General features: G+C 43.9%; 1 protein-coding gene across 1 annotated transcript; it reads left to right on the forward strand.

The window, feature by feature from the left end:
• The first annotated feature begins 10327 nt into the window (after positions 1 to 10327).
• TMSB4X (thymosin beta 4, X-linked) lies at positions 10328 to 12654 on the forward strand. Its single transcript, XM_010578887.1, has 3 exons — positions 10328 to 10332; positions 11231 to 11338; positions 12360 to 12654. The coding sequence occupies exons 2-3, from the start codon at positions 11239 to 11241 to the stop codon at positions 12395 to 12397; spliced, it is 138 nt and encodes a 45-aa protein (XP_010577189.1). The 5' UTR covers positions 10328 to 10332; positions 11231 to 11238; the 3' UTR covers positions 12398 to 12654.
• Positions 12655 to 14398: the final 1744 nt, after the last annotated feature.

The following is a 14398-nucleotide window of genomic DNA, read 5'->3' on the forward strand; positions in this document are numbered from 1 at the left end:
AAACCCCCCCTTCCCCCTCCCCCCCCTTGGCCCGTACAGCGGCCCCGCCGTGGGCGACGGTTCCTCTCAGGCCCCTTGGGCGGGAAAAGCCGCCTGAGGAAAAAGGGGGCTGGCGGCCGGGGGCAGTAGTCCGTTATGGCCCCGGGCTGCCCGGAGCCTCACCCGCTGCCACGCCGCACCCGGGAACAACGAGCAATGACCCAGGGGTTAATTTTTTTTTTTTTTTTTTTTCTCTTCTTAATCTTACAGTGACTCAGCCATCCGCCTGCCTCGGCCCGTGCGGGCTCAGGGGTGCCCGGAGAGCGGCCACAGCCATTAGTGTCACCTCCTGCTCTGCTACGGTTTTGCATTTCTTGTAACCGTATTAAAATATTTCCCGTCAATTTTCTGAATTAAAGCGTCAAAAGCTATCGCTCCCAAACATTTCCTGACTATAAGCACGCCAGAAGTAACGAAGTGCCCTCTGACAAAGAGCTAAAGCATTCTGAAATGCAAAATTTAGCACCCTTAAACTAAGTTAGCATAAGTTAGTGAGGAGATGCGAGCTTACACCAGAAGTGTTAAAAGCCGTGCCTGACAGTCTGTGGTTCCCACATGCCACGTTGAAACTACAACAGCTTTTTCTGTCATGCAGTGCCAGCAGCCATAGGTGGTGGGTTTAATAAAGCATTTAAGGAAATTTGGATCTAGTTCGTAAAAATCCTCTCAGGAAAAGCTTTTCTTCCCATGAAAAACTGACAAAGAATATGGGAAAGGAAAAAAAACGACAGAAGTAGGGTGGGATTAATCGAAACTTCCATATTGCCATTAGCTGGGAGGGGTTTGTTGCAAGTTTTCCAACATGGACTCTAAATTTTCTCTAGAGATATATTTATAAGACTCATTAAGAGGATTTACATTTAGAATCCGAAGAAGAGAGAGTCACAATCCCACAGAAAATTAGCCTGGTTTTTAATCAGATCTAAAACTGCATTTTCCTGCTAGAAGACTTGGTATCATTAGGAGGTGCCATACAAAAACAATAAAATGTCTGGGGTCAGGGGAAACGACCTCTCAGGAGGTCTGTATTTGCTGTCGGTCTGCTTCCACAGCAGATTTCTCCCCTTGAAGAGCTAATAAAATTTCCTCGTATCAGGATGAGGTTTCTGAATTTGTATTTTGTATACATAGCTGTGTTCTTTCGGATTCGTTTAGCCTCATCAACAACAATAAAGATACTGAATCAGAACAAGCTGGCAATTTTGTTGATGAAACATGGGAGAGAGCGGACTCCAGCTGGCTCTTCAGCAGATATGTTGGCCAGTTGACAGGAATAAAACTGCAAGAAACCTGACACAGAAAACACACGCGGCGAGAGGAGACAGACAGCAGAGGCAGGCAGGTAGGCAGGCGCTGCACAGCACCTGTTCGCTGGTTTTGAGTCCAAGACAGTGGCTTCCCTCCACTGAACTGGCTCCGAGTACACCAGTTCGTGCCAGCTTATCCTACCTCCTTTCAAATGCTTCCAATGTTCCTTGCAGGGGGCAGACATATGCAGTCCCAGGCTGCCATTTTAGTCTTTCCTGCTCACTTTGTGCTCTCGCTGCCTGTTTCTGAAAGGTTGAGGAGAACCTGGGAGTCCTGGTGCTTTAGCCACTTTTCTTAGACAGTAGATATGGAGGGACGGGAGGTGCGTGGTTTCACCCCCAAAATACAGCTATTAAGGGTGTCTGCCTCTCAGATCACTGCTAAAAATTACAGTGGAGCAACGTGGTAGCTGTCCCCATCCATTTTCCACTATCTCAGGGCACAGCTCAAATTTTACGGTAGCATTTTGTAATTCTCCCACTTACATGATATGCAGACTGCCGCACAGCTCAGACACCCAGCCCAGCTTCAGCAGTCTAGACAAGACAGCGTGGAGCTCGCACAGGCTCGTATACCCCCGCCGAACCCGCAGGCACATGCAGAGCAGCCCCCGCGTGAGCACGGGTTGTGCAGGTGCATGGCTACAGTCCCACCCACATGTCAGGACATATGACAATGCACTGCCTTGCACAGTGACAAGGCCCCAGTGTGAGGCTGCTCGCAAGAAGAAGGACCCATTCCCCAGCTGCTGCACAGCTCCAGGAGCTTGGCAGATGCGTCTGGTCAGCGTCTGGCTCCTAGGACCAAAGAGCCAGAGTGCCACAACATCCCTGTCTCATCAGTAAATCCATGTCCAGAGCCACACCACGAAGGGTGAAACATTTCTGTAGCTCGGTGTGTTATCTTACAAGTCCAGCTAAGTTGCTCAGCCTAAAACTTTTGCAGAGATTCTGCTGCTAGGTGCTCACAAAGTAACTCAGTAGATCTGAAATTATTACTAGCGTAATTCCCTTGTTCTCAGGGAGAGCTATTCATGAGCATAAGTCATTATTACCAGTATATGTTGCAGAAGAACTGGAGCCATATTTCTTTCATGGGTCCCCTATGTCAGTCCTGACCTAGAATGACTTTAAAATAAATATTCTCTGAACGCTTTAGTTTCCAATTAAGTCTAGCTCCAGCAACAGCCCTGCATTACTCCTCATCAGAAATCGAAGCAAATGAAAGAAAAAGAGCTGTATCCCAACTGTGCTTACTGTTGTACAAGCCTTAGTACAAACTGAGCTAGAATAGTCCAGAACTTGAATCAATTTTGCAATGCCGTCCAATCCTTTGAAGGTTGATAGCCTGCCATGCAATCATTTACCTTCATACTGGGTCATTATCTTACCAGAAGGAAATGGAAATCTGATGCATAGCAAAGCAAGACACTGCTGTAATACCTGTATATTATATGCCAACAGTTTTTACTTGGAGGGAAAATTATCTGTGTGTCAGCAAAGTATTTGCTTTTGGTTTTAGTTGTCCATCTACAAACAAATTATTTGATATACTCTCCTGGACTTGGAAGTGCTCAATTTTTTGTCTTAAATGGATCTTATTGATACCTTGCAAAAATATTGACAAACGTGAGTCCTTTCAACACCAAAGAAGAATTAGCAAACAGTACCATTTCCCAGCTGGTTGCTCTGCAAAATGCTTTCCTTTCCTGCATATTTAATCCAGAAACAGAGACATGTCCCCAGACTGCGTCTTTACTTTGTTCCTTTTTTCCAGCCTTATAAAATTTTCTAACAAACATTCTGTTTCAGGATGGCCAGCACAAGACACTTGGCCGTGTTGGACATCCATAACTCTCCATGGAGGCTCTCGAATCAGCAAGTACCCAGTTCTTCTGACTCACGGTGTACAAAAGGGCACCTAACAATCAAAGTCCATTTTTAAAGCTTTGCCCTGTATTATCAAATGAAGCTTCACAACACTCAAGAAAACAAGTGAAAGAATCTATTTTACGGAAACAGAAACTCCAGCACAGAGAAAACCATTCATCTTTTCAAAGACTGTCTGCCATTACTAGACACATATGTAAGGATTTTTTTTAAACTGAATTCAATATCAAAGGCACATGTTCTATGTAAATGTCAGACATTTTTACTCATTTTTCTACCAGGGTTCTGTGATTAAAATAATCATTTACAGCATAAGATTTTTCTCCTACCTTTGAATACTTTTTGGATCTGAATCTTGGTTTTGGAAGATCTGTCTTTAAAGTAGAGATCTAGGAATATGGGGCAAACGTGGCTTTTAAAGGCTTGTTCACATTTTAATTGCATGGTTGCAGACTTAACAGGAGATAATTCCCTTCTTGAAATTCAAGACATTGAAAGGTTAATTCAATCTTCTCAGTTCCATTTCCTTCCTTCTGTTCCCCTTCCCACACTCCCCCCCCCCATCTGTAGACAGCTGAGTTATTTGAATTTTATGCAAGCTAGTATTCATCCAAAGGGAAAAATCATTCAATGTATGCATCAGACAAGCAAAATTACAATATTGCACACTTTCGGTTTTTACTTCCTATTGGCTTTTCTCTGCACTCACCAGTTTGGGCTGCAGACAGACGTGAACTGATGCCCTAAAGCTAGTCTCCACTTAAAAGTTAACTTGAATTAAAGCTTGAATATCCCTACCATCCCTTTTGAACTCCTGTTTGTTGCGCTCACAAGGATCTATACTGGAGCTGCTGTGGTGCTTTTACCTTGAGTTGGGGAAAGGCTACAGTTCAAGTTAGCACAATTTATCTGCTGCCAACACAATCACTCTCTGCCGCTCCCATGGTATTTCATGGTGTGGTCACTCACACTGAAAGTATACTAACTCCAGAGGAGTCAGTCTGAGTGTACAGAGCTCAAGTTAACCCTGTTATGAAGACATAGCCTTAATAAGACTGTAACTGATTTCTACACTTTATATTTATTTGCAAGGAAAAAAGCCATAAAAGTGGTCATTGAAAACGTTCTAGTTTGGTCAGGTTCTGAAGAGATAGCTGTTCACTTCAGATGCCGTGAGAGGAAAATAGTCGCCCCCCCCCCTTTTTTTTTTTTTTTTTTTATATTTTAGAGAAGCAAAACGGCATTTAACATAGCATACTTGCAGTTTTCATTTAAACGGGCAGAAGTTAACAGATGTGGAACTTGCTCATTACCACTTTCTTACATAATTGTTGACCTTGTACATAGTGTATAATACCTATGTGTTTGCTTACTCTGGATAACAGCTTATAAAATTGGAAAATGATTTTTGGAAAAGATGAATCCCTTCAAGTAGAAATACAAGTTTTTATTCTGGAAATTGCTCACAGAGATCAGCTAGAAAAGATACTTTGCTGCCTTAGTCTGTTCCTCTGCTACAGCAGCCTTGTTTCTTTAAGCAGCTGAAAAACTTCAGGGTTTATCTTCTTTTCCCCAAAACATAAAACCTACTTAAGCTGCCAGGAGGTCCCAGGCTATTGAAAGTGGAATAATTTGGCAACACAAAGAGAAGTGCTGGTTAGGCACCCATCAAAACTACACCACAACCCTGTGTCCCAGAAGTCAAGGATACCACGCCTCCGTATCTACTCCAGCACAACGTGGATTGTAATGACAGACCCACCTATTGTCTTTTTTCCTCTGGACAAAAAGGAAATCTTAAGTTAATATCAGGTTAGAAGATCTCTAGATTTTATTATCTTTGACTACCTTATCTTGGATTATATTGGTTATCCATTTGCTGCACACTGGGTGCCACAATTTAATCTTCATATGGAATAGTGATTTTCCTTTTGTTTAAAGCAAAGAGCGTGAGAAATCCAACAGTGGATCATTTCATTCCAGGGCAGCCAGCTGCACTGAGAAGAGCCACGTTTGAGCACACTCCCAACACTCACCCAAGACTTCTCTGTCTTACTCTCCCTAAGTGCTGCTGCTTGCAAGAGATGCTTCTGTCCAGAGACAGAAAGGAGATTAAAAAAAAGACTGTTAGTAAAGACTGGAAGTCATGCTACATGCTAAACTAGTGTTTCTAGACCAGTATTCATCACAAACTGTCATGTGCTCTATAGCATATTAACTAATGTGACTAATACATCACATGCTTCTTTCCCCACCTTGTCTTTGGGAGAAGCATGTGCATGGACATTTTGTATTAATTTTTTTTCCTTTAATAATGCATGCATGTGTCACCACATTTTGCTAGAAAAGGCCAGGCCAAAGCCAAGTACTTTATGCTGGAAGCCACACTTTTGGGTCAGTTCTCAAGGAAGTTCTGTTGCAAGAATCTCCATCTGGTTAAACTTTTAAAAATTCACCCCCATACTGAGTTTTATAAGACCAAAAAAGAGGGAGAAAGGAAATTTCCACTCCCACTAGCTTATGTTTTCTCTCTTTGCTCTTTGCTGCAATGGGACTTTAGTATAGACTGTCTAAACTCCAGAGCTATTTGGAAAAGATGGGGTTGGAAAAAATAGCCCAAGCAGAAGGACTACCTACAACTAGCCTCTCCTCTTCCCTCAGTCCTCTGTACACACTTACCCTTAAGGTTCAACGGTCTCAGTGAGGAAAATGAAACACCTTAGGTAACGATAAAACATACAATACAAGACAAGTATTGAGTATTTACACACGAGCAGTGCAGCATTACAGCAGACACTCTGCCAAAGAGAGATCATTGCCTTCCTTACACCCCCAAGATTCATTGTCTCTTAGCCTGGGAACCTGTCTCTGTTCCCAAACATGGATATTTTTTTTGGCAGCAAGACGGAACAAAAGGCACAAAGAGAACTAAGAAAACCCTTTCAGTGAAGCTGTAGTCTTTTTTTTTTCTGTTCCCCTAAGGACGGGAAACCTTCTAAGGATAGCTTATAACATGCCCAATCCTGCTACCTTTCTGGAAGGTGCTCAGTGCTCATAGGGACCTAGAGGAATTGGGGTGCTTGCAGTTTCCAGCCCAGCTTTTGACCTTGAAAAATTAACCCCCTACCTTTAGCACCAAAAATACCACAACATTTTGAAAATGAAATCACTGTTATATTTGAGTGGGTGTGTTATTTCGAGACAGCACTAATGTGATTATAAAATCAGTTGTGTCAGCTTATTGGCTCAGCTACAGACACTGATCTGCTCGAGCGTCTGTTCCTCTAACCGGCTGCTCACATTAGGGTGCTTTGTCCCTCCTCAGCTCCATATAGAAATAGATGCGATCTGATTCCCACTGTTGCACCGAAGAGAAAGAAACCCCTTCTTCCTGCAGTTGCCCACCTAGTCTCCATCAAACTTGGCATTTCCAGAGCATCTCTTGTGTCAAACTTGAGCACAGTGTTCCCCCGGCCTGTGAAAGGCTATAGCCCTTTTACAGATAGATAGATAGATAGATGTCCCTGCAGCCCCAGCCCCATGCAGGCTGAGCTCACTGCTTCCAAGTGACAACAGCCAAGGGAAAAAGCCGAGTGGCAGCAGGCTCCAAACCTCCCAGGCTCACTTTTCAGACTCCCCTCCGAATTTTTCTTTGCACTTGAGCTCCCTTTAAACATTTCCTCTCACCTGTTACTGCATCCTGGTAGCAAGTATTTGTTTTCCCCTGTTTCTCTGTGGGTGTCTGACAGACACTCAGTGGCTTGTGCTGCCAGGCATGGTTTAATGCTGTCAGTGGCAGGTGACTCACTGGTACCAGAGGTGTCAGTCCTGGCAGGTTTGACTCAGCCCTTCATCCTTTGGCAGCAGATTGAAATAAAATGCAATTTCCATTGTGCACTGAGGCAGCTTTCCAGACACGGCCATACCAATGTGGCTTTATGTGCTTTGTGTGTACAGGATCTGTAAAGATCCTGTAGTTTGCTTGCTACGCTGGCGTGGTTTTTCTCACTTCTATATGCCTGATCATTCAGTTGCCCCTGTGCACGTCAAAGACCATTGAGGTTCATTGCTGCCACAGTCATTCCTAGGCCAGGTAACTGCCATGTTCCCCGTACTGAAGGCAGTGGCTGAAATCCTGCCATTAAAAGCCTTCTGTCAAATAATTGCTTCACTGCTCATATTAGCAGGAATATCCCAGTTCCCAGTGAAAGTAAAAGGCATCTGAATGAAGTATCACCTACCCATCTTTCCATCCCGTGACCAGCCTTATCTCAAAGCAGGACGCAATGCCCTCAGGCCAAACTCCAAACTTCCCATATGAAAAATACACATGTCTGGCTGTCCTGCATAGAGCGTAAACATAGGGTTTGAATCCAGCATGAGCTGTGTTTGACCACAGTACTGAACTTACAAGCTACAGAAACTTGACAGACACTTTATGCAATGGTCAAGATGTTCGTTATGGAGGTCGGTATCTACTGATTTGAGCTGACAGTGAGAACACACAATTTCTCATCATTATGGTACATGGACTAACCCAAACAACTCGCCTCAAACTGTTTTTAATACTAGGTCTGCCAATTAATCAGGCAATTATAATGGTGGTGGTGAAAAAACAAGCATGCCCACCCTGTCTTAGCATGTTTAGAAAAGCCTGAGCTCCGCTGTGGATGCTAGAGGCTGAGCCCGTGACTGTATACAGAAAGCCAGAAGCAAGATTCCTCTGCTTCGCTGTCCCAAACACTTTGATTGCTCTCTACATCTGAGAGAATTTGTGCCAGTCTAAAAGTTAAAGAGGTTTTGCCCTTGTAATCTTTCTTCATAATAAGAATTCTAATTGTTACTTGTAAAAATGGGCAAATATTTAAAAAACTGAAACTCATGAACTGCCTGCATTCATGAATCATTCAGACTGTGTTTTAAAGTCTTTTCTGATCTTCTAAATCTGGTGTCCAGCCTAACAAGAAGAGGTTAATGCTCTTTCTTTAAACAGACACTAAGACTGTTCAGTGCCAAATCTCAGCTACGGCTTACACTGAAGATTCACCCAGTAGCTGCCTTCCTGCTTGTTCCCAGGGGTTTTCAGTGAAGAACACAGCTTTCTATTTTTGACAATTGGTTGGACTAATGGGATGGAAGCAAGGGAACAAAGTCCTGATGCTAAATATGGCTATTATGTACGCACATTGATTTTGCGTGGACAGTCAGTGCAGATGCAGAGGTAACCAAGCCAGCCTACACAAGCTGACTGAGCTTTCAACATAACAAAAATGTAGCTACATTGCTGCCAGGACAATCTTAGTCCAGAAGCAGCACAGCCAGGTTTGCACAGAGCTGAGCTCAGTGGGACCCAGACCATCTCTTTGGAGCTCCAGCTGAGCAGCGTTATGCAGGTTTTTCCACCATTCTCCCTTATTTCAGAAACTGCAGACACGGCTACAGAGAAAAATTGCTCTCAGAGTGGTGTTTACCAGGGCATGCAGCAACCCCTGCATTCTCTGAAGATACGGAAAATAGGATCGATAAAGGAAAGAATCACTGGGTGAAAAGGAACCACCTTTACGAATGCTGATGAGTAAAAATAATCATCTTTTTCTGAATTTCGTAGAATCATTTAGGTTGAAAAAGACCTTTAAGATCATCTAGTCCAACCGCAAACCTGTTCATTATTTTAATTTAAACAAACATTGGAAGAAGAGGTCCTTAAAACACATTTAAACACATCAAAACCATTTTCTCCATGCACACATATCAGACTCACACTCACTCTACCTAAGCCTATTATGCCAACAGAAAGATCCACAGCACCTTGCCAGGGCTCTCAATCTGCTGTGAGATGTCTCTGTCTCCATGAGCTCATTGTCCAGGCTCCCTTTACAGTCAGTGGAGAAACCCAGATGCTCCTAGGGCACAATTAATTTTTTCCCAAGTTAGTTGCCTCTCTATTGACTATCACGGCATCTAGACAAGCAATTCAGATGCAGCCATCCAAAGTTACACAAGAGGAAACCCACGCCAGCATCTAGGAGAATGCACACAGCTCTTCCCTCCCAAACCCGAGGGCCTTGAAAAATTATTCCCCCCAAGTAGTTTTGTGCTGCATAGCTGGAGCCATCTCACAGCCACAGGGATGTCCACAGCCCTCAACAGCAGCAGCTCTAGGAGGTGGCTACAGATAGTGCCCACATCTAATACAAAATGCGTTTTGCAAATACAGGCGAGGGATAATAGCCATTTTGAAGGTTTTTCTGAATTACATCACTTGGCACCTACAGCACATTCTCCCTTTGCTACAGCTGAAGATGTTCCTTGCCAGCAAGTCCAGCATGGTCCACGCCATCGGGATGGGTGGAGGACAGGGAACAGCCAAGGAAGCAGGATGGGCAAACACGGCTTCTTGCAAAGCGAAGGCAGGAAGGTCGGCTGCGGGCAGCTGCCCAGACTGGCTAGCAGAGCCACGTCCTGTCGGGCTGAGGGAGACGCCAGCAAGTGGGTTGGTAGCTACCAGCATGGGAGCAAATGAAGGATTCATTGTTCTTCCTTTCAGGACACATTCCTGGACACCAGCATGGTGCTCAGACCCTTGCTTAACTCAGATTTGGCCCTCGATTGCGGCAATCATACCACGCCTGTGCTTCAAGTCCTCCCGAGCACGTCCTTCTGCCAGCCCGGGCAGCTGGGGGACAATCCCCAGGCGCTTTGCTGAATTCACCTAAAAACTCCCCACAAACTGCAGCACCAGCCCTTAACTGAACTCCAAATCTCACCTAAACTTGGAACCTCAGCATTGTAAAAGAAGGGCAGGAAGGGAAACTTAAATATTATTGTCTTGGTAAATGAGGAGAAAAGAAAAAAGAAAAAAAAATCGAGATGGATTTTGACAGTTTTCCCATTTCCCTCCCTCCTGCACTTTCTGCAGCAGCAATCTGTCCTTTCCCTAAACGCTGAGCAATCCCGGCACTAAACTAATCAATATTAATAGCGATGGGCTCGGGCGGGGGGAGGAGAGGAGAGGAGAGGAGGGATTACCCTGACCTTTTTCAACTCACACTGCCTCAGACGGCCACCAAGCAGCTGAGGAGAGAGCAGCCAGACGGTAATGCCATGTGGTTTTAGTAGCTTTTCTTTTTTTTTTTTTATTTTCCTGTGAATATTTACTTCTGTTGTCTCAGTACAGATAGCAATGAAATCTGATTGTCTTCAGGAAGGAAAAAATTTAATTGTATGAGCCATCTCCGGGCCAAACCTCGCCTTGATGGGAAACTCCACTGAAATCAGGGGAATAACGCCCAGGCTGGATTTTAACTTGAATTTCTATTAAAAACAGGAATTGGATTAGGGAAGTTTTGACAGGTGAAGTGTTGAATGCCGGTGTGCTTTGTGGATTTGTATAATAGAGTACAATCAAACCCATTGAGCCTGCGACTGGGATATTGAGTGCGAGAGCAAACAAAGGGCTGGATGAACCGGTCCTCTATTGTTAAGCACAAGTGTCCACAGCAGCTCATCCAGATACAGGGGTATGTATGCACTCAGAATAGGGTGCTCAGAATTAAAGACAAATCCTATTAATTAAAACAAAATCATAATTGAAGCTCTTTGTTCATATTGGATTGGGGGTTTATTGTAGACTTTCTGGTTAGCAGCATTTCTTAAAATAGAGGTTTACATCAGGAGGCACTGTGGGTTATTGGTAATTAATGCATTGTCTTTTCTTTACTGAGATATTCTTGTTTCCATGTGCAAAATTTGATTTTTAGAAATTTCATCTGAGAAATCTAGATAAAATTCTATTTATGCCTTTCCTCTTTTGCTCTGAAAGAGCCAAGCCTCAGGGAGAGGTCCCAGATTGAGGTGTTAGATTGGGGGGGGGGGATAAACATTTTTATGGTATTTTCATATTTTTTTCTTTCAAACAGAAAATGCTTTGCAGATGGCTGATATCAGAGCACTAGCTGATGAAGCCATGGGTGTGTTTTTCCTTTCTTTGTCAGGACCCATCATGTCCGACAAACCAGATTTTGCAGAAATTGAAACATTTGACAAGACCAAGCTGAAGAAGACAGAAACCAGAGAGAAAAATCCATTGCCCACTAAAGAAAGTAAGTGCTTATGAGGCTATTTGAACTACAAGTAGCAAGGATACAATCTGTATTGCAGTTCATATGCAAAATGAATACTAATCATAGGATTACAGGCTCAAACTCATCCCTGACTTTAACTGGGGATAATACTAAGACTTGTACTCTATGCCGGGTTTCCAAGGATACAAGTAGTTACAACCGATGGTGCGTTTTGTCTGAAAAATCCTTTCTGATGGGATTGCTCTTACTTCTGCTAAAAGCAAGACCAGTTTTTCTGCTGGTTGCAGGTAACAGGATCAAACTGTTTGCAATTACCATGTTACCAGCCTCTCTGGAGACACAGACACACAGAGGAACACTTGCACATTCCTGGCAGACCAGGCAGAATCCCCAGAAGGTGCCTGGGCTCTGGATTTAACGTGTTACCAGGCAGATAAACTGCTGCCCCCCACTGGTACCTGCTGTCAGCCCTGGCCAGGAGAGCTCCAGGCACCTTTTCTGGGAATAAGGCTGCAAGAGAAACCCATCATCATCCTCGCCTAACAGGCAATCTTCCTTAGCAAAGCACCCCTGGGCTTTTCTTGTGCAGGGTCTTCTCCTGTCCAATTGCTGTGCACAGGCAGCCAGATGAGGGTTGTGATTCACATTCCACTTTGGGTGTGAAAATGGCATTTCTCTGCATTTGGACCAGACATTGTGAGTGGTTTCATGCAGAATAGTATCACTAACCACTTTGGATGCATCAGTACTGATAGCCATGGAGACACACTGTCCCTTGACACAAGATACCTGTTTTTTCCTTGTTTTATTATCCCTACCAATGCTAAAGCTGTAAATGCAAGAGAAGGTTTGCATATCATGAATTGCACCCTACTAGCTATGCAGACGTGGGAATGGGTTGGCATTGCAGGGGTGGCCAAAGAAAGCAAGCAGGGACTTACCATCCCCGGCTTTAAGAATGACTGTAGAAATTTGTATCCTGCAGAATCATTATAATGTTTATTGATGATGGTTTTTGTTTCCTCTGTTTTTCTGGCAGCTATCGAACAGGAAAAGCAAAGTGAAAGTACAGCCTAAGCATAAAATTGAAGATGTGACTACTGCTTCTTCAGTGGGGTTTTGGCTTCAAAGTTGGGTTGTTTTGTTTTGTCCCCCCCATCCCATGTTTTTTTCCCATTTATTTTAGCAAACATTTGCTCATTTAATGTTCCCTGGGGAAGAAGTTTGTTTTGTGTTTGTTGAACAAGATACTATGTATTTGTATTCTTAAAACATCATATTCCAAGTTCTGTATCAACCCCATTACTTGCCTAAAAAAGCAATTTGCATAAAAATTGTTTTCCTAAACCTCACAATAAACAGGTTTCTTCCGATCAGCTGTCTTTGAGCCTTGCAGAAATAGGGTTTACACTGCAACTCTTACTAGCATCCTTCTCACTTTACATTGCCACAGCATCTAAAGAGCACAGCCAGGTTAGGAAGAGTTACCCCAGGCCCCCACAGGTCCCCCCGGCCAGCACACAGCCCCTCTCCATCAGCACGTACACCTGTATCCTGCAGAATCCTGGAGCCCCGGATTGCACTAACCCCCCAGGCACCCCCCGACTGCCTTCGCAGCAGCCTCAAGACTTCACTCCTTTTCCCTGTGTCACTCAAAAGAGTGTTTCAGGGGAATTCAGGGGCAAATTTTGTATGCTAGTAGCTCCTAAGCTTTTAAACCCCCAGCTTGGCAGCAGGCATGAGTAAGATGGGAAGTTGCTGGCCTGCTTCAGTCCTGTTCAACAGTAGGTTAGAGGTCTCAGAGACAAGTACCTGCTTACAAATTCCATGAAAAATTGTTGGTTGGCCTGAGGAAACACTCAAGTTAGCACCCCAGATGGGAGAAGGGCTGCAGCACCCTCTCCACAGCTTTTTTCTCTCTTTAGCCTGTCAAGATCCAATCAACCCTGGGACAACTGCAGCACACATAGCCATCTAATATCAAGCAATATAGGAATGCAGAAAGGTGGGAGAAGGAAAGAAAATTTATTATTGCACTCACTTTCTGGGATGAGAAAGAAACCTTCAGCAGCACAGGACACAGACCTTCAAAGCAAACAAGGATTCCCTAAATCTCTGTTACTGGTGCAATAACATCCTTGCTGATCTACAGAGGGCTCAGCAAAAATGGCCTCTGGTACCAGCTCAGGGGACTCTCAATTACATGGTATCACATTATGTCTGGAATTAATTTGCAATCATATTAGAAAAACAAGTGCTTACTCTGGGAAGATAAACTGCTGTCCCTGGAGCTTCGGTTTGATCCTACTTGTGCTGAGAAATAGGAATAATTCTGTGTACTTCAACAGGGCTACTCCAGGTTTATACCCATGTAAAGAGAGGCAGAAACTGTGCTACAGGCTTCAGAAAACAAATGGTTGCAGTGGTGTTTAGAAAGCACTCGTTTACTTAAGGGTTGCTTGACACTTGACATTTAATGTGAATAATCAGAACTGCAATTAAACAATAGCAGCTTAGCCACGAAACGGGTGAGTTTTGGTGGCAATGAAAAGTAAACAGAGGTGGCCAAGAGACCAAGGGAAAACACACGACATGCAGCACTAGTGATTTCAGTTAGAGCTTCCTTAACGTCAATGGCATTCAAAGGGCCAAGACTGCTGTTTCAATGACAACTCATCAGCTCGACGTTGCTGCTGTTTTCTTTCCATGACCAAGGTTTTTTTGCACATTGTCCTTTGAGCTCCTCATTCCCCTTGGAACCTGACTCTAAGGGGGTTCTTTAGGGTCTGCTGGATTTATTAATACTCATTTTTATGTAAAGGGTGAAGAATGCGAGAGGTTGAGCAACAAGGAAAACAGTGCTATTTTCTTTGTGACTCATGCCCTCCCCTCACCCCCGCATGGCACTGGGGTCAAAGAGCCTTTGACATTATTTAAATATCTGCTTTGATGACGGTTCCTTCATGGAGAGGGCACTCAGAGACAGCACTTAGAGCAACAACACCTACTGGAAACGCATACAGCTAATACCGTTCAACCAGATTACCCGTTACTTTTCCACAGGATGACTTTTAAGCA

The sequence above is a fragment of the Haliaeetus leucocephalus genome, unplaced genomic scaffold (genome assembly GCF_000737465.1).
Source record: "Haliaeetus leucocephalus isolate CR32 unplaced genomic scaffold, Haliaeetus_leucocephalus-4.0 Scaffold656, whole genome shotgun sequence".
Taxonomy (NCBI): Eukaryota; Metazoa; Chordata; class Aves; order Accipitriformes; family Accipitridae; genus Haliaeetus; species Haliaeetus leucocephalus.

Excerpts from the sequence above, each read along its gene's own strand:
- TMSB4X (XM_010578887.1), top strand. The coding sequence starts at position 11,239 with ATGTCCGACAAACCAGATTTTGCAGAAATTGAAACATTTGACAAGACC. Across the intron at positions 11,339-12,359 it reads TCCATTGCCCACTAAAGAAA|CTATCGAACAGGAAAAGCAA; the intron begins GTAAGTGCTTAT and ends TTTTTCTGGCAG.